The sequence below is a fragment of the Schistocerca nitens genome, chromosome 10 (assembly GCF_023898315.1).
Source record: "Schistocerca nitens isolate TAMUIC-IGC-003100 chromosome 10, iqSchNite1.1, whole genome shotgun sequence".
NCBI classification, from domain to species: domain Eukaryota; kingdom Metazoa; phylum Arthropoda; class Insecta; order Orthoptera; family Acrididae; genus Schistocerca; species Schistocerca nitens.
The window spans coordinates 35,460,884-35,481,471 of NC_064623.1; the positions used below are offsets into that span (position 1 = coordinate 35,460,884).

Here is a 20,588-nt window from a genome sequence, read left to right on the forward strand (position 1 = left end):
GTGGATTCCGCAGCCGCAGCCTGTACATTGACTCTCTTTGCGAGATTTCTCTCGGCAGATGAACACAATTCTTGCCCTGGACCGATGACATCGGGGTTCCACCGTGCTAGTAGTCTCTCCCTGAGCAGAGGGAGAGTTGCATTGTTGCAAACGAATAAAACGAAAAGCAGTGGACCCTGTACCATCGTAGCTATATGGACATAGTACACGTACTGTGCTATGCCTTGTGCCTGGTGGAAGCCAATTCTAATAATCGTGCCTATGCCACTTAAAGCGACAGTCTTAGCTGACATGTAAAGAATTATTGTCTTTGAGCCAAACGCCTCTTTACTATAAATTTTGAGCTGCCGCATGGAATTACGAGTACGTCGGTACATGTATCCCACCAGTCCAAGACAAACAATATTGTAAGCTACTGACAGAGAAATTGCGACGATGAATATTATACGACTGTGCAACAGGTAATATTCGCTCGTTCTTTCCAAAGCAATGGTTGCTACCAGTACTACGCTCCAGGGTATTAGCGAACACAACAGCTGACGGCGGAATACCTTCCTCGCTTCAGCACGTTCTAGGTCGCTAGGAAGCCTGAGGTGACGAACGCATGCGTACATTTGGTAGCAGAACGAGTTGAGCCAGATACAGTTCAGAAGAGTTAGTGCGCTATCGATCTGCACCGTCGTAGATAAGTCAGGGACACCGGCCGTACGATACAAAACCTCAGAAAACAAGATCTGGATCATACCTGTTATCTGAAAGGACAAGAATATCTTTCCGGGCAAGTTACGTAAATTGGGAAGGTACACGTACACTGCGGCAGTCAAAAATCGGAAGAGAATATTCACTGCTACAAATGTTATTTCTAAAGGTTCTAAGCCCTCGATTTTAAAATCCTTGTACTTCAAGGTGCCACTGTTTAGACTGTCTTTGTAGGTCAGTATTCTGTTTGTCGGCTTGTCTTTCTCCTGTATATAATATCCACAGTTCGGTGAGTACCAACCACGGTGGTCCATGGGGGCGCTACATGCCTCGAGATAACTTCTGGAAGCAAAGTCGCGACACTTCAGCAGGAGAATAGCCCTGCAAACAGAGCAGACGGCGTCGGTTGCGTTGAGTTGCGGGCAGGGTTGGTCGTCAGGACCACCGAAAACGCAGCGGGCATCGCGCACAGACTGAATCATACTGAAGGGGACGTCCTGGCAAATGCTGACCGAGTTGACAGTCATCCAGGCGAAGAGGCAGAGGTTGACGTTGGCCCTCTGCGTGTAGGCCAGGTAGCTGGTGACGGGTATGTGGGGCGACCCCTGCGACAGGTCGCGCCACAGCTGCACGCGGCACTGCTCGCGCCGCTTAATGGTTTCCGGAGGCAGGTCTTCCAGTGGGCACGTGGGGTGGTCCAGGGCGTTGGCCAACAGCTGCATGCAGCCAGTGTCCACGGACAGCGTAGCGTTGCTTTTGTCCTCCAGCTGCCACTCCTCGCCTGCAAGATCAATGACAGCAGTTGGGTTGTGGTTGTCGTCGTACGCTGAATGTGCCACAAATGCGGACAACTTTCCACCATAAACGGTTATCGTATTATGCATGTCGCTACCAAACAATCCCATATATGAGTATCTCAACAAAGCACGTCATTCTTACACTGCGAGCTGGTGTGAATTGAATAAGTGTTCTTCAGTATTCTCAGACACTTACGATGATTATATGAAGCTGGTATCTGTTCCCGAAAGAACAGTTACCACTGATGACCGTGCAGCTTCTCTAAAATAAAATGATAATTAAATCGAAACCCTTAGCTGTCGATAGGTGTTGTTGATATACATCAATGGGGACACCTGAAGATATGTGCTCCGACCAGGAGTCAAACCCAGGATGTCCTGCTTACATTGCAGATCCTCTATCCGTTTGAGCCACCGAGGGCACAGAGGATAGTGCGAATGCAGGGACGTATCCCTTGCACGCTTCCCGTGAGACCCATATTCCCAACTGTCCGCAACCTACATTCGTAGTGTTCCTAATAAGAGGGTCACTCCAAAAGAAATGCACACTACTTTCTTTTAAATCCATCTTTTATTCTACATGTCTGAAAGTTTCACAGTGTGTAGATACATTCTTTAGGAACAAAATATTTTCATTTCTCTACATAATTTACATCCCTCTCAACTGCCTTACGTCATCTTGGAACCAGCGCCTACATACCCGCACGGTAAAATTCGAAACCAACCTGTTGGAGCCACTGTTTGACAGCGTGCACAAGGGAGTCATCATCTTCAAACCTTGTTCTACGAAGAGAGTCTTTCAGTTTCCCAAAGAGATGATAGTCACATGGAGCCAGGTCATGACTGTAGGGCGGGTGTTTCAGTGTTGTCCATCCGAGGTTTGTGATCGCTTCCATGGTTTTTTGACTGATATGTGGCCGTGCATTGTCGTGTAACAGCAAAACATACTGCTTTTGCAGATGTGGTCGAACACGACTCAGTCGAGCTTGAAGTTTCTGCTGTGTCGTCACATGCATCAGAATTTATGGTGGTTCCTCTTTGCATGATGTCCACAAGCAAGAGTCCTTCGGAATCGAAAAACACCGTAGCCAAAATTTTCTAGAAGAAGGTGTCGTTTTAAATTTATTTTTCTTGGGCGAATTTACATCATGCCACTCCAATGATTGCCTTTTGGTCTCTGGTGAAAAATGAGAGAGCCATTTTTCATCACCTGTCAAAATTCTTCCATGAAATTCATCTCCACCACTCTCGTACTGTTCCAAAAGTTCCCTGCATAGCGTTTTTCTTGTTTCCTTGTGAACCACTGTCAACATCCTGGGAACCCACGTGGCACAAATCTTTTTTTAACGGCAACACTTTCAGTATTGTGCAAACACTTCCTTCCTTTATCCCAACGTAGCGTGACAATTCGTTCACTGTGATGCGTCTGTCAGCAGTCACCAATTCGTTAACTCTCTGCACATTGTCTGGAGTGTGTGCAGTACGAGGCCTGCCGCTGCGAGGACAATACTCAATTTTGCCGTGCCGGCTGTCATCACCTAACCTGCTTGCCCACCGACTAACTGTACTGCGATCGACAGCAGCATCTCCATACACCTTTTTCAACCTCTTGTGGATGTTTCACACTGTCTCGTTTTCACAGCACAGGAGTTCTATGGCAGTACGTCGCTTCTGACGAACGTCAAGTGTCGGCAGCTAAGGGTTTCGATTTAATTGTCATTTCACTTGGGTTGAAGTTGTTGTTTGTTGTATTTTGTTACTATCCTGTAACTTTCTCTGCTGACAGTGAAAAGGTGACCATTTTTAAATTAATTTTAATTACAGTGTGGTTATATAAATGTAGACTAAATAATCAACTTGCTTAAAATAATGAAGTGTAATCATTCAATCACTAGAAAGAAGGAAACTCATCGTCCACATACTATGAGCTATAATTTTGTACCGCCATTTTTGCTCCATTCTCCACAGCTGCAACTGCTAGTTTCAACAATCAATTCTAATTATGCTGCAGTCCTCTTCTAAACTTTACAGCACTTATTAATTCGTACTCTTTCAATATTAATATTTGTTAACATGTCATTTAATGTTTGGAATAAATCATAATTAATTATTCATGTTTTGTAGTAATAAGCAACATCCTTTGTTTCGTAAATGGCCTCAAAAACTGTAGCTTGTAAGAAAATTACAAGCAAAATTGGTGCACGTTCATATTCAAATACTATCACAGAAAAGCTTGCAGAAACTCTTGAACTGATAAGGGCTGTCGAAATCACGTGTTGTTGTTGTTGTGGTCTTCAGTCCAGAGACTGGTTTGATGCAGCTCTCCATGCTACTCTATCCTGTGCAAGCTTCTTCATCTCCCAGTACCTACTGCAACTTACACCCTTCTGAATCTGTTTAGTGTATTCATCTCTTGCTCTCCCTCCACGATTTTTACCCTCCACGCTTCCCTCCAATACTAAATTGGTCATCCCTTGATGTCTCAGAATATGTCCTACCAACCGATCCCTTCTTCTAGTCATGTTGTGCCACAATCACCTCTTCTCTCCAATTCTGTTCAGTACCTCCTCATTAGTTATGTGATCTACCCATCTAACCTTCAGCATTCTTCTGTAGCACCACATTTCGAAAGCTTCTATTCTCTTATTGTCTAAACTATTTATCTTCCACGTTTCACTTCCATACATGGCTACACTAAATACAAATATTTTCAGAAAAGACTTCCTGACAAATCTATACTCGATGTTAACAAATTTCTCTTCTTCAGAAACGCTTTCCTTGCCATTGCCAGTCTACATTTTATATTCTCTCTATTTCGACCATCATCAGTTATTTTTCTCCCCAAATAGCAAAACTCCTTTACTACTTTAAGTGTCTCATTTCCTAATCTAATTCCCTCAGCATCACCCGACTTAATTCGACTACATTCCATGATCCTCGTTTTCCTTTTGTTGATGTTCATCTTATATCCTCCTTTCAAGACACTGTTCAGTTCAGCTGCTCTTCCAGGTCCTTTGCTGTCTCTGACAGAATTACAATGTCATCGGCCAACCTCAATGTTTTTATTTCTTCTCCATGGATTTTAATTCCTACTCCAAATTTTTCTTTTGTTTCCTTTACTGCTTGCTCAATATACAGATTGAATAAAGTCGGGGATAGGCTACAACCCTGTCTCACTCCCTTCCCAACCACTGCTTCCCTTTCATGCCCCTCGACCCTTTTAACTGCCATCTGATTTCTGTACAAATTGTAAATAGCCTTTCGCTCAATGTATTTGACCCCTGACATATTCAGATTTTGAAAGAGAGTATTCCAGTCAACATTGTCATAAGCTTTCTCTAAGTCTACAAATGCTAGAAACGTAGGTTTGCCTTTTCTTAATCTATTTTCTAAGATAAGTCGTATGGTCAGTATTGCCTCACGTGTTCCAACATTTCTACGGAATCCAAACTGATCTTCCCCGAGGTCGACTTCTACCAGTTTTTCCATTCATTTGTAAAGAATTCGCGTTAGCATTTTGCAGCTGTGGCTTATTAAACTGATAGTTCGGTAATTTTCACATCTGTCAACACCTGCTTTCTTTGGGATTGGAATTATTATATTCTTCGTGAAGTCTGAGGGTATTTCGCCTGTCTCATACATCTTCTTCACTAGATGGTAGAGTTCTGTTACTTCAGAATCCCATAGGGAGTTGTAAATGCACAGAGAGGTCTAATAGGGCACAGGTTAAATTATAAATTATTCGTAAAAGCGCTGCACACAAAGTATGGTCGCCCTACAGTGTCCTCAGTACAAGATGAGCTTGCGTTTTTACACCACACTGAAGCTGTCAGCCATTTCGCATTTCCTATCGATATATGATTTGAGGTCCATTCATAAGAACTACGAGGGTTGGAACTTTAATAGAGGCAAATATTTATTTACAACTTATACATAGCAGACACATGTTTCCAAGTTTTCCTGTCCTTGTGTATAATCCCCTGCCAGCAATGTGGAAGTCGTAGGGCATATGCAGCAGCGCCAGAAGTGTTGATACACCGAGTGGAGCGGTCTACTTCCTGACTAATCTCTGTGACAGTTCTGAAACGAATGCCATAAAGAGGTTCCTTCATCTCAGGAATCAAGCTCCATCGATCGACCAAATCAGTCGCAAGCTGTGCCACACGAGACCGGACATTCTCCTGCAAAATGATGGGCGGATCTGTGCAGAAAGTGTAGCCGCTTCTTTGTCTAAGCCGTTCATTTTTGAAACACAGCCTGCAGTCCCAAGCCCTTGTGATTTCAACTTGATTCCTAACATGAAGGAAGCACTACTTGGCTATCGTTTCAGACCTGTTACAGAGATTCGGGAAATAGACCGCTCCTCTCGATCTATCAACACAACTGGCGCTGCTAAAACTATCCTACAAGTTCCACATCACTGACAACTGGTTACACACAATTCTGGTGACTACTCTGAAGGACCGTAAAGCTTTGAAACATTTAACAAGTTTGTTTGTGTGTACATCCTGCGTAGCAAGCATATAAATACTTGTTTTGTAAATAAAACTGCCTTTTCCTGCTGCTAGTTATTTTGCCACTCGATACAATTATTTCGTCGTACACTGTTTTTCACAACGTAAATATTGCGACTCCATTACGTGTTTCATCTTCTTTGGTATGATTGTCTATTTGTTGCCAACCTAACGACGTATGTGTTCGAGACTAACTTCTATTTACGATGTTTATACCGTGTGTGTGTGTATGAGTGAGAGAGACTTTATAACTCACATACAGTCGCTGAGTGCATCCAGTTTCCGAATGGAAGGTAACCTGAGAATTGAGGTAATTACTTCTACTGCAAGGGATCGTGGCAGAAAGACAAAACTCTCAATTAAAGCCGGAAAATTTCGACTGAGAAAATAAATGACCATCAAGAGAGACGGCAGAAACAGAAGTAACAAATGAAACTGGCAAAAGAGATCAGAGCGGTTCTAGGCGCTTCAGTCTGGAACCGCGCTACCGCTACGGTCGCAGGTTCCAATCTTGCCTCGGGCATGGATGTGTGTGGTGTCCTTAGGTTAGTTAGGTTTAAGTAGTTCTAAATTCTAGGGGACTGATGACCTCAGATGTTAAGTCCCATAGTGCTCAGAGCCATTTGAACCATTTGAAAAGGGGTCAGAGCAATTAACAACCCAGAAGTGACATCACATAGCGATGTCGATTTTAAAATAGTACTAGGTGACGAAACCAAAGTCAGTATTGTGTCATCAGGGACTGGAAGTCGATCAGGCTGGCACAGAAACAAAAGTGCATGATCTAAACAAATGTTAATAGGGGTGATTATTTGTCAACTACGATGAATTATACCTTAGCGATGCCGGTTTAAAAATGGTACTCGATGACGAAACCAGAGTCACTATTGTGTCGTCAGCAACTCGCTATCGACCAGGTTGGCTAAAGAAACAAAGGTGTGTGATCTAAAAATTGTTAATAGGGATGATTATTTATCAACTACGGTGAACTATACCTCGGTGTGGTTGCAAGTATCGAGAAAAACAGATCGTAAGTTAATGTATTGGGTAAGTCCTATATGGGCTGGAAGTGAGCTGCTGCAGAAGATGAACTTTGATATGACGTTGGAAATGCAGTAGAAGGGATTTCTGAGTCCAAGGAACTATCAACACATGGACTTTGACTGATTCTGTATTGCCAAAATCATTTTTAAAAGCCATGTAAGGCAACTGCATCAATATATTAAACGATTACACGTATGAGAAAAAAAAAAAACACGCACCACGAAAGAATTATCCGAATGGGACAGATATCGGTAGATGTGATATACATGTAAAGATCAGGAAAATTGGGCTATTTATTCAAGAGCAATAGCTTCACAAATTGAGCAAATCAATAACAATCTTTGCTCCTTATGCAAGCATTTATTCGTCTTGGCACTGCACTGACTGTTAGAGTTGTTGGACTGCTCCTGAGGGATATCGTGGCAAATTTTGTCTGATTGGCGCGTTAGATCGTCAAAATTCCGAGATGGTTGGAGGGGCCTGTTGTTGTGGCTGTTTTGTTGATGGAGAATTCGTGTTTTGGGTCTTGAACGTAGTAACCCAAGAGTGTTACTTTATTGTGATAGATCCAAGTGTATATCCACGGAAGATTCGCCTGTTCCTACAGCGATAATACGCCCTAGCGTTTTTTAGATATAGACCACGAACACTGAATGTACCACATAGCTCTCACGTATTGTTGTTGATCGTGTCGAGTGACCACTCAAACTAGGGACTGTAATGGGACGTCTAATGTCAAAACCTGCAGAACGTGTGAAATTTGAACAAATGTAAAATTGTGTGGTTAAAAGTGATGATGGCACCTAGCTCCTTTTTTCCTTCTTTTTTGTTTTGTTTTTTAGTGCTGTCCGTCAGTGGTATTGTAAATTTTTTGCTTGTACTCTACGCTACTCCGATTTCGGTTCTACGTCTTATATTTGAAACAAAGAGGAAAGGCGTTAAGTATACAGTAGTTGGAAAAAGTCGTCCTAAGGAAGGCAAAGATAATCAACATTTTCCATATAATTGTAACTGCGATGAAGTTGTCATAAAGAGATTAATGAAGTTACGACTGTCTAGTTGTCAAGAGGAAAACTGTTATTCTTAATTGAAACTAAATGAGACGCATACTTCGGATGTTCTATTCGAATAATTCGTTTATTACAAAAAGTTCTCTTAAACGGGAAGATACACAAAAGTGTAAAAAGTTACTTTTTTTGATCGCAACAGAAAAATAGAAGAAAGCCAGTAAAGGTGGTAAATTACATCGGTGGTCTTAGTTGTAACGTAATCGTGATACAGTATCAAACAGATACAACAGAAGATAGTAGTTTTCGCTGGATCTAACTTTCTTTACGAAACAAGTTTACTTAAGTAAATTTACTATTGGAACTGACACACGACCGTAGAGCGAAAAGTTTTATTTTCAGTATAGAATCCATTATTAAATTTAAAGGAAATTAGCCTATGTAGACAGCACGATTTATTTATGAAAGTATACGATGGATAATTCACAGTGCAATCAGCTTTAAATGGTTATAAGTTTTGTATATCGGTGCAATTAATTCCAACCAGCTAGATTTCATGTTACCCACACGTTTCTCTAACGCGAGCGATTCCATATACATTTTCCCATACTTTGAATTTCACGCATACATATGAGAATTACTTAAGAATTAGGGAATCCCTTATGATAGCAAGACAGTCAGATGCGTCAACTTTAACAGTGCTTATACGTATATTATTTCAGTTAGAAGCCACACTGAAGAGCCCAATAAACTGGTGCACCTGCCTAATATTGGGTAGCACACCCACGTGAATGCAGAAGTGCAGCAGCACGACGCGGAATGGACTCGACTAATGTCTGCAGTAGTACTCGAAGGAACTGACGCCATGAATCCTGCAGGGCTGTCCCTCAATCCGCAAGAATACGAGGGGATGGAAATCTCTTCTTATCAGCTTCCCAGAAATGCTGAATAATGTTCACGTGTGGGGAATTTGGTGGCCAGCGGAAGTGTTTAAACTCAGAAGTGTTCTTGGAGTCACTGTGTAGCAATTCGGGTTATGTGGGGTGTCGCAGTGCCCTGCTGGAATTGCCCAAGTCTGTCGGAATGCACAATGGACATGAATGGATGCAGGTGATCAGACAGGATGCTTATGTACGTGTCACCTGTCAGAGTCGAATCTAAACGTATCAGGGGTCCCATATCACTCCAACTGTACACGCCCCACACCATTACAAAGCCTACACCAGCTTGAATTCATGAGGTTGTCTCCATGCCTGTACACGTGCATCCGCTCGATACAATTTGAAACGAGACTCGCCCGACCAGGCAACATGTTTACACTCATCAACAGTCCAATATCGTTGTTGACGGTCCCAGGCTAGGAGTAAAGCTTTGTGTCATGTATTCATCAAGGGTACACGAGTGGGTCTTCAGCTAAATTTTCGTCTCCCTCCACTACCTGAATAATTTCTTTTATTTCATCATACATTTCATCAATTTCTTCATCATCTGCAGAGCTAGTTGGCATATAAACTTGTACTACTGCAGTAGGCGCGGGCTTCGTGTCTGTCTTGGCCACAATAATGCGATCACTGTGCTGTTTGTAGTAGCTTACCCGCACTCCTATTTTTTTATTCATTATTAAACCTACTCCTGCATTACCCCTATTTGATTCTGTATTTATAACCCTGTATTCACGTGACCAAAAGTCTTCTTCCTCCTGCCACCGAACTTCACTAATTCCCACTATATCCAACTTTAAGCTACCCATTTCCCTTTTTAAATTTTCTAACCTACGTCACGTCGAAATGAAGTGTAAGCTAGAGACAAATAGAGATGGAGAGCTGCCAGCCAGTCGAAAGATCGAAGATGGAAAGTACACGAGCAACTATCGCAATTATCTTACGTGGTGTAGAAAATCACAGAAGATCTAAAACTGAATATCTACAGGTGTTTTTTGTACCTGATTCCTCGAATGACAGTAGAGTCAACAGCCTTCGGTGCATAAACGTGAAGCGCGTGTATCCCAGAATCAAACTTACCTTTGATGTCGATAGGAGGTTTATTTGGTAGTCCACTAAAGCTGAACGTAGTGAAATGAACTTTGTAAAGCGGCAGGAAACTTCGAGCATCGTTGAACCAGACGTGGTAGTAGAAGCCGTAGAGCACGTCGGCGAGAGCGAACATTGACGACGCCTCTGGCTGTTGCTTCTCACACTGGGCGCTGAAGTCTTCGCGAAAGGAGAGGTACTGCCCGTGGTACGACAGCAGGCGATTATTCAACAGCGGCAGCCTGTTGACGCACGAGCGGCGAGGTTGAACGTTAAAAGCAAATAAAACAAACACGCCAAATCATGTACAGTGCAAGCAAGAACGTAAAAATGCGCATGGTGGAATTTTCGCTCTGCAGCGGAATGTGTGCGCTTATTTGAAACTTCCTGGCAGATTGAAACTGCTTACTGGACTGCGACTAGAACCGTCGTGTATTTTTTTTTTTAATAAAGGTATTTCCTTGTGATGAGCTACAATGATAAACATGGTGGTCCATTCATCGTGATCGGACCAAATATCTCACAGAATAAGCGTCAAACGAAAAAAACTACAAAGAACGAAATTTGTCTAGATTGAAGGGGGAAACCAGATGGCGCTATGGTTGGCCCGCTAGATGGCGCTGCCATAGGTCAAACGGATATCAACTGCGTTTTTTTAAGTAGCAAACACCACTTTTTACTACATATTCGCGTAGTACGTAAAGAAATATGAATGTTTTAGAAAGGACAACTCTTTTCGGTTTGTAATAGATGGCGCTGTAATAGTCACAAGCATATGGCTCACAATTTTAGACGAACAGTTGGTAACAGTTCGGTTTTTTAAATTAAAATACAGAACGTAGGTACGTTCTGTTACAACGTGATTACCTGTAAATACCACATTAATGCAATCAATGCTCAAAATTATGTCCGTCAACCTCAATGCATTTGGCACTACGTGTAACGACATTCCTCTCAACAACGAGTAGTTCGCCTTCCGTAATGTTCGCACATGCATTGACAATGCGCTGAGGCATGTTGTCAGGCGTTGTCGGTGGGTCACGATAGCAAATATCCTTTAACTTTCCCCACAGAAAGATATCCGGGGACGTCAGATCCGGTGAACGTGCGGGCCATGGTATGGTGCTTCGACGACCAATCCATCTGTTATGAAATATGCTATTCAATACCGCTTCAACCGCATGCGAGCTATGTGCCGGACATCCATCATGTTGGAAGTACATCGGGATTCTGTCATGCAGTGAAACATCTTGTAGCAACATCGGTAGAACATTACGTAGGAAATCAGCATACATTGCACCATTTAGATTGCCATCGATAAAATGGGGGCCAATTATCCTTGCTCCCATAATGCCGCACCATACATTAACCCACCAAGGTCCCTGATATTTCACTTGTCGGAGCCATCGTCGATTTTCCGGTTGCCCAATAGTGCATATTATGCCGGTTTACGTTACCGCTGTTGGTGAATGATGCTTCGTCGCTAAATAGAACGCGTGCAAAAAATCTGTAATGGTCCCGTAATTTCTCTTGTTCCCAGTGGCAGAATTGTACACGACGTTCAAAGTCGTCGCCATGCAAATCCTGGTGCATAGAAATATGGTACGGATGCAATCGATGTTGATGTTGCATTCTCAACACCGACGTTTTGATTCCCGATTCTCGCGCAATTTGTCTGTTACTGATGTGCGGATTAGCCGCGACTGCAGCTTTAACACCTACTTGGGCATCATCATTTGTTACAGGTCGTGGTTGACGTTTCACATGTGACTGAACGCTTCCTGTTTCCTTAAATAACGTAACTATCCGGACACTTAGGTGATGTCGTCCAGGGTACCGAGCAGCATACATAGCACACGCCCGTTGGGCATTTTGATTACAATAGCCATACATCAACACGATATCGACCTTTTCCGCAATTGGTAAACGGTCCATTTTAACACGGGTAATGTATCACGAAGCAAATGCCTTCCGCACTGGCGGAATGTTACGTGATACCACGTACTTATACGTTTGTGACTATTACAGCGCCATCTATCACAAAGCGAAAAAAGTGGTCCAACTAAAACATTCATATTTCTTTACGTAGTACACGAATATGTAATAAGAAATGGGGGTTCCTATTTAAAAAAAAAAAACGCAATTGATATCCGTTTGATCTATGGCAGCGCTATCTAGCGGGCCATCCATAGCGCCATCTGGTTTTCCCCTTCAAGCGACAAGTTTCGTTCTTTGAAGTTCTATTGTTTGACGCTTATTTCGTGAGATATTTGGCCCGGTCACTATCAATGGACCACCCTGTATAACGTTAAACAAATGTTGATGAAATTTTTTATCATTGGCAACAGGTTCTTCTATTTATCTACATAAAGCATGGAACTTTAACGGACGACAATAGCAGTGTACATTTTTCATCCGCAAAAGACGTACACGAATGTCTATGTTCTGTGTTATTCCCCCCATCTCCGGACAATCCAAGCCAAGGCACGCTCCCGACTCTCCTCAAGCTCCTTTCCGGCCGTACGTGGAGTCTGGACCCCTCCACCATTCTCCACACCTATAAATCCCGCATTCGCCCTATCCTCTGCTACGCCCACCCTGCCTGGAACTCCGCCCCTCCTACCTTTTACAAATTCCTTCAGATCCTTGAATGCCATGCCCTCCGCCTCGCCTATCGCATCCGTCTCCCCTCCCACACGCGGATCCTCTACGACCTAATTCCGTTCCCCCACCTCCTAATTTTCCTCGAACAGATACGGATCCTCTACACCTCCCGTAAACTCGATCCTCCTCACCCACTTGTCTCACCTATCCTCTCCCACCCCTGTCCGCTGGCGCGCCTGTATTCCCATGTCCCACCTGCTCTCCATCTCTCCACCCTCCTTACCCTCTCCCAAGGTGGCTTCCGCCAGCTCCCCCTCCTACCAAATTTGATGCTCCCCCCCTCTTCCTGTGTTTGTTCCTTTGGGCACCCTCCTTTCCTTCTCTCCTCCTTCCCTCCCTTTCTCCCTACTCCTCCCCCGGGCTTCCCCTACCCCTGTCCCTCTACTCCCCGTCCCATCTCCTCTGCCATTGGCATTTTTGCTCTCCCATCTCCCTCCCCCTCAACCTTCTCTCCCTCTTGGCAGGTCCCCAGACTCGCACACGTTACGTGAACATTCGCGCGCCGGAGATCATCGCCATCCGTTTCTCGTGTGTGCCGTCGTGTTTTGTGTTCAGTGTTCACCGTCACACTCCATCGTTCACATGTGCCATCGACATCACCAGTGTCAGTGCGTCGTGTCAACAGTTTGTAGTGTGGATTATCGTCGAGTGTGAACGGCTCCGTGGTTTTCTATTTATGTGGCTACTGTTTTATTACCCGCCATTATGTAAATTATGTCTATTCCTTCTGTGTTATTACACAGGGTGGTCAGAAATAGTCTGAAAAGTTTGTGATGGTGTTGCAAGGTATATTGTCGTGAGAAATAATTCTTTAAAAAAAAATTCGATACCTAGCGCCGTTTCCGAGATAATAGCACTGAATTTAAACAGTCAGACAGTTACGTGATGAAATTTCAAGCTCGCCGCCAGATATAATTATCGTCAGTTGGTGTCAACGTCGATGGCAGCACACGAAACTGCTCAACCTTTGAGTCGGTTCAATGCTTACCACCATCACATGTCCCATTTTTATATCACTTTTTTGGTTTTAGGGAAAGCAAACCAAGAACACGATCGGCAAACCCGTTTCTTGAAGCTGCACACTCAGTAACTTGACTGGATAACTTCAGTGCTAATTAACTCAGAAACAGCGCAATGTGTCTAATTTTCTTTGTAACATTTATTTCTGAGTGCAACCTGCCCTGTAACACCCTTAGACGCTTTTCAGACTTTTCCTGACCACCCTGTGTACAGGGTGAGTCACTAAGTGCTGCCAACTAGAATAAAACCGAAAGTATGATAGTAGCTGAAAAGTTTGTGGGACATATGTTGCATGTGAAAACAGGGGTCACAATATGACGTTGGTTTTTTGTTGCTCGGTGGGGTCGCTTTAGAGATATGCTCACCTTCGTTTTTTAAATGGGATGCTATAGTTTGGCACTTGTTTTTGACGGCGGCTATCGAGACGAATCCAATGATGTGTAAAAGTAAGGTCTTTGAAGGTCAACGAAGATCAAAAATGTGGTTGTCGTTGTAGTGGTCTTCAGTCCTGAGGCTGGTTTGATGCAGCTCTCCATGCTACTCTATCCTGTGCAAGCTTCTTCATCTCCCAGTACCTACTGCAGCCTACATCCTTCTGAATCTGCTTAGTGTATTCATCTCTTGGTCTCCCTCTAAGATTTTTACCCTCCCCGCTGCCCTCCAATACTAAATTGGTGATCCCTTGATGCCTCAGAACATGTCCTACCAACCGGTCCCTTCTTCTTGTCAAGTTGTGCCACAAACTCCTCTTCTCCCCAATTCTATTCAATACCTCCTCATTAGTTATGTGATCTACCCATCTAATCTTCAGCATTATTCTGTAGCACCACATTTCGAAAGCTTCTATTCTCTGCATGTCTAAACTATTTATTGTCCATGTTTCACTTCCATACATGGCTACACTCCATACAAATACTTTCAGAAACGACTTTCTGACACTTAAATCAATACTCGATGTTAACAAATTTCTCTTCTTCAGAAACGCTTTCCTTGCCATTGCCATTCTACGTTTTATATCCTCTCTACTTCGACCATCATCGATTATTTTGCTCCCCAAATAGCAAAACTCCTTTACTACTTTAAGTGTCTCATTTCCTAATCTAATTACGTCAGCATCACCCGATTTAATTCAACTACATTCCATTATCCTCGTTTTGCTTTTGTTGATGTTCATCTTATATCCTCCTTTCAAGACACTGTCCATTCCGTTCAACTGCTCTTCCAAGTCCTTTGCTGTCTCTGACAGAATTACAATGTCATCGGCGAACCTCAAAGTTTTTATTTCTTCTTCATGGATTTTAATACCTACTCCGAACTTTTCTTTTGTTTCCTTTACTGCTTGCTCAGTATACAGATTAAATAACATCGGGGAGAGGCTACAACCCTGTCTTACTCCCTTCTCAACCACTGCTTCCCTTTCATGTCCCTCGACTCTTATAACTGCCATCTGGTTTCTGTACAAATTGTAAATAGCCTTTCGCTCACTGTATTTTAACCCTGCCACGTTCACAATTTGAAAGAGAGTATTCCAGTCAACATTGTCAAAAGCTTTCTCTAAGTCTAAAAATGCTAGAAACGTAGGTTTGCCTTTCCTTAATCTTTCTTCTAAGATAAGTCGTAGGGTCAGTATTGCCTCACGTGTATGTGGTATGAGCGACCATTTACAGAAGATGTTCGAAGTGATGACCATTGGTAACTATGCAGTGCTGCAATCTTCTTATCATGTATTGAGTGATATTCCTTATCACTTCGGCACTTATCGAAGCACATGCTCTGACAATTCTCTCTCGTATATCATGCAACTAGTAAATATTCGCCGAATACGGCCTATCCATCTAACGTGCCATCGATATGTAAACACCATTCGACGGTTTCACAATACATCACTAATGGGAACGACATGACTAGTATCGTCGAATCAAGGGAATGTGAAAGACGTATTCCTTCGAAGAATACGTCGATATGCTTCTCATTTACAGAGACTGCCAACTAAATTCAGTGAGATCTAGAGAGTTATTCGCTGAAAGATATCTCCAACGGACTCACCCTACACGTGTGTATGATAAATTGAGAACAACTGGATCAAAAATGGATCTGAGCACTATGGGACTTAACATCTGATGACGTCAGTCCCCTAGAACTTACAACCACTTAAACCTAACTAAGCTAAGGACATCACACACATCCATGCCCGAGTCAGGATTCGAACCTGCGACCGTAGCGGTCGCGCGGTTCCAGACTGAACCGCCTACAACCGCTCGGCCACATGCAACTGGTTCTTCAACGCATCAGGAACATATCCGGCAAAGGGTAGTTACTAACGAGGGAACGGAAATTGGTACTCTTGCAACTGTGGTTCGAGATCCTTGTGTTAGTTCGCGTCAAATCGCAAGGGAATATGGCATGAGCCAGAGTAGTGTTGTTCATGTTCTACATCGCCATAAATATCAACCTTACCATATCAGTCTCCACCAAGAATTAACTGCTACAGATTGTATGCGTCACATTGAATTCTGCCGATGGACACAACTTCAGATTCAGAGGGATGACACATTTATTAAACTGCTTTTATTTACTCGCGAGGCTACATTCACGAACCTTAGAAATGATAATTTGCATAACATGCCTTATTGGGAAACTGATAATCCATGTTGGCTGCGACAAGCTGCACACCAAAAACCATGGTCGGTGACTGCATGGCGTGGGATTCTGGACGACAGACTTATTTCAACGAAGGTAATCTTAATGGTAGGAAGTACACCACATTCCTGCTAGAAGTGTTACGTCTGTTATTGGAAGAAATACCTTTAAGAACAGAAAGTTGTATCAACACGATGGGTGTCCGGCACATTTTCGCTGATGGCTAGAAATGCAGAGAGAATTCCGAAACTTTTGGATTGCACGCGGAGGAGATGTGTCGTGGCCAGCTCGTTCGCCATACTTGACGCCTCTGGATTTTTTCTTGTGGGGAATCGTAAAACACATTGTTTATAAATACGTTCCAACTACAGATGAAGATATGCGAGAGAGAATTGTCAGAGCATGTGCTTCGGTAAGTCCCGATGTGATAAGGAATACCACTCAATCTATGAAAAGAAGATTGCAGCACTGCATAGTTACCAATGGTCATCACTTCGAACACCTTCTGTAAATGGAGGATCATGCCCCCTTCGTGACCTTCGTTGACTTTCAAGAACCTTACTGTTACACATCACTGGATTCGTCTCGATAGCCGCTGTCAGAAAATAAGTATCGGACTATGGCATCCCATTAAAAAAAAACACAGTGGATCTTCATACCTCCATAGCAGCCGCACCTAGCAACAAAAAACTAATGTCATAGTATGGCCCCCGTTGTCCCATGCAACATTTGTCCCACAAAGTTTCCAGCTCGTATCATACTTTCGGAGTTATTCTTGGTGGCAACAGTTTGTGACTCACTGTATAGTCTGAACTGATTTTAAATGTATACAGAGTGGTCCAGAAAAATGTAGACACTCGTCGATAGTCAGTATTACCAAAACAAAATGACATTCCGTTACAATTCTTGCACGAGTGGAGGGTTATTTTACGTGTTTAAAATGACCCCCATTAGCAGCCAAGCAACGTCGATTCCTCTCTACTGTTGACCTAACTACGACTGCCAGTGTAGCCAGAGGTTTGCCCAAGATATCATTGTTTAGATGAATTATAAAAACATAGATAGTACACGAAAGCTTCAGTACTCCCTCTAGTAAAAGTAGTAACACCGTTCATTATAATAGTTTGCTCTGCTCATCTGTTGCGTATCATGTGACCCATTTGAAGACCAAACGGAATCCCGTAATGACCAGTTGCTGTAACCATCTCCTTCAATATCGTCCATCACTAACGTTTGTTTGCTCTATCCTGAATTAAATAATCTCAGCAGTTTCAGTTAAGCAAAAATTGATTCAAGAGTCATAATGAGTATGATAAAATAGTTTAGATAGTTTGATAAAACAGTTTAGATAAGTAGTTTAGACATGAAGAGAATAGAAGCATTCGAAATACGACGCTAAGGAAGAATGCTGAAGATCAGATGGGTAGATCACGTAATTAATGAGGAGGTACTGAATAGAATTGTGGCACAACTTGACTGGAAGGGATCGGTTGGTAGCACACGTTCTGAGTCATCAAGGGATCTCCAATTTAGTACTGCAGGGAAGCGCGGAGGGTAAAATTCATAGAGGGAGACCAAGAGATGAGTACACTAAGCAGATTCAAAGGGATATAGGTTGCATTAGTTATTCGGAGATGAAGAAGCTTGCACAGGATTGAGTAGCTTGGAGAGGTGCATCAAACCAATCTCTGGACTGAAGACCACAAAAAAAAAAAAAAAAAAAAAAAAAAAATGTGGCTCTGAGCACTATGCGACTTAACTTCTGAGGTAATCAGTCCTCTAGAACTTAGAACTACTTAAACCTAACTAACCTAAGGACATCACACACAACCATGCCCGAGGCAGGATTCGAACCTGCGACCGTAGCGGTCGCGCGGTTCCAGACTGTAGCGCCTAGAACCGCTCGGCCACCCCGGCCGGCACAACACAACATTGAGTCTAACATAGGTTTCAATGTACACTGGTTTATACCTTATTATATAGTTCCCAGGCGACTTCTTGTCTTCTTCCACCTTGTAATTCGCTGTCTGCTCGCTGACGTATTGCATATCCTGTATCCAACCCCTTAATTTCGTGTGTAGCATGTCCCTCATATGCTCCACGTGGTTAATCCAGGTACTGAGCAGCTCATCATTCGGGAGAGTATCCTGAGAAACACAGAGAATAATTCAAATTACTGGCATAATATTCGCAACCAGCAGCCAGTCTTAACTTACACTTATAGGTAGCGCTATTACGTAACATAAGAAATTGTGGCCAGCATATGGACTAACACGCAGTTTTCTACAGCCATTGCAACATGAATCCAAAATAAGTGTCTAGTGATGTCTTATTAAATACAGACAATTTTCAACCTATAACAACAGATAAGAGAGTTCCAATTATTTCTAGGTAGCAACAGTATGTGAAGATAACACGATCTAGATATTTTTTTCCTTTTTGCTGTGCTTTCTTTTTCCTTGTTTTACACTTTACTTTCTTTATAAATCGAAAAAGTTATTTCAGGATGAGTACTGTAAATTTATTTTTTCCTACAGCTATGTTCCTGTTTGCCTCATGTCATCACCATCACAAATCGTTGTGCTGATTGCTGAGCATCGTGACCCGACTACCCATGTGCCTCCACCCTGGCCAGTAACCAGCTTCTCTAAGAACCTTCTGGGGAGGCAGACCAGAGATGTCCTTGATTTGATCTCTGCACCTGGTCGTTGCTCCTCCCTCCGGTCTTGTGCCCTAGACATTTCATGATTATTTTCTCGAGACTTTCTCCATCTCTTCTCACAATTTGGCCATAGAACTAAAGAATTTTTCGGTTGACACGAGAAAGAGGCGCCTGGAGATACTGAGCTGGTCTATAATGTACTCATTTGTTCTTCTTTCGGTCTGTCACAGAGTGATGTACTTCTCGCAAGTGAGAGACTGTTTGTTTACTCTTAGGACAATGTATCTTTGACTTGTTATATTGTATGTTCTGTGACTATGTAATAAAGTGTTGTTAGACTGCTAATCGCTGCTCTACTGTGATTCACGACATAAGAATTTTGGTGCCGAAACCCGGGATAGACTTTGCCCGAGACAATTCCACGATTGTCGTAGTGAACCGAATTCTGGACGCACGTCACGCGGCAATACTACGACGGGGTTTACTGCAGCGATTTGTTACACCACGCAACAAGCTCTTCGACGACAACCGCCATCATACACAGCTAAGTTCAATTGAATTATCACGCAACATGTTTTGTAGTGCCATTTGTAAAGGCAACTGATTACATTATTGCCGCTGTGTACTGCTATTGTAGCTGTTCGATTAGCGCTTTAACGAATTATCAGATCCTACGCTACGCCTGTAGATTGTTTATGACTAGTGCTGCCATCTAGCGACCATCAATTGAACTACTTCGACTAGCGATCCAAAGATAACGCCTTACTAGGACTTCTGATCGCTAGCCGACACTGCTTTAAACTTTCGAGTAATCGGACGGAATGGACGTGCCAGACCACAAACCAGAAGCGCAATTACACTCTCTAAAGAGAAAACGTATGAGAGAAAGAGCAAACATTACGCAACTCGTGGCGGAAGTTGCAAGGTTGCCCGACACATCGGAAATCGCGGATTATAAATATTACAATGACAGATTGGGAAGCGTTCTGGATCGCCTCGTTAAATTAGATGAAGATATTCACGAGTTGTTAGACGATGGCGAATACGAAGAAGATGTTCCTAAATGCGAAGATTATATAGACACCGCGAAACTCACAATTTCCCGATTCTCTCACGAAATAGAGAAACAGCTTGCGAAATCGGTAGCAGACATAAAGATTACCGACAATCCGCCGGCACAATCTGTAACAATGAGTGTTCCCACAGCTTCAGTAAAACTTCCGCCAATCAAACTTGAGCCTTCTTCAGGCGATATTGAGACATGGGCGCGATTCTGGGAGCAGTTTGAGCAGTCGGTTGACAAAGATCCGACGGTAACTACAATCAATAAACACATTTTTCTTCGCGGCTATCTCTCGGGAGAACCAAAGCATTTAGTGGACGGTATTGCGGTGACGGCCGAGACGTACGCAGAAACGAAGAGGATTCTCCGAGCGCGTTATGGCAACAAGGATCGAATAATTCAAGTCCACTTAGATTATCTCGAAGCCATAAAACCAATTAAGCTGTCC

The 20,588-nt window shown here is 43.0% G+C and overlaps 1 protein-coding gene across 2 annotated transcripts in view; it reads right to left on the bottom strand.

The window, feature by feature from the left end:
* LOC126210627 (uncharacterized) overlaps positions 1-20,588 on the bottom strand; it is a 178,345-nt gene that overhangs the window by 110,280 nt on the left and 47,477 nt on the right. Inside the window, exons 5-7 of one of the 2 annotated variants that reach the window (XM_049939928.1) lie at positions 18,387-18,562; positions 10,083-10,333; positions 1,371-1,480 (exon numbers count right to left, since the gene is read on the bottom strand). In XM_049939928.1, the coding sequence (XP_049795885.1) occupies positions 1,371-1,480; positions 10,083-10,333; positions 18,387-18,562 (537 nt within the window). Of the gene's footprint in view, positions 1-719; positions 1,481-10,082; positions 10,334-18,386; positions 18,563-20,588 lie in introns of both variants that reach the window. The other variant, XM_049939927.1, reaches the window with a different exon arrangement.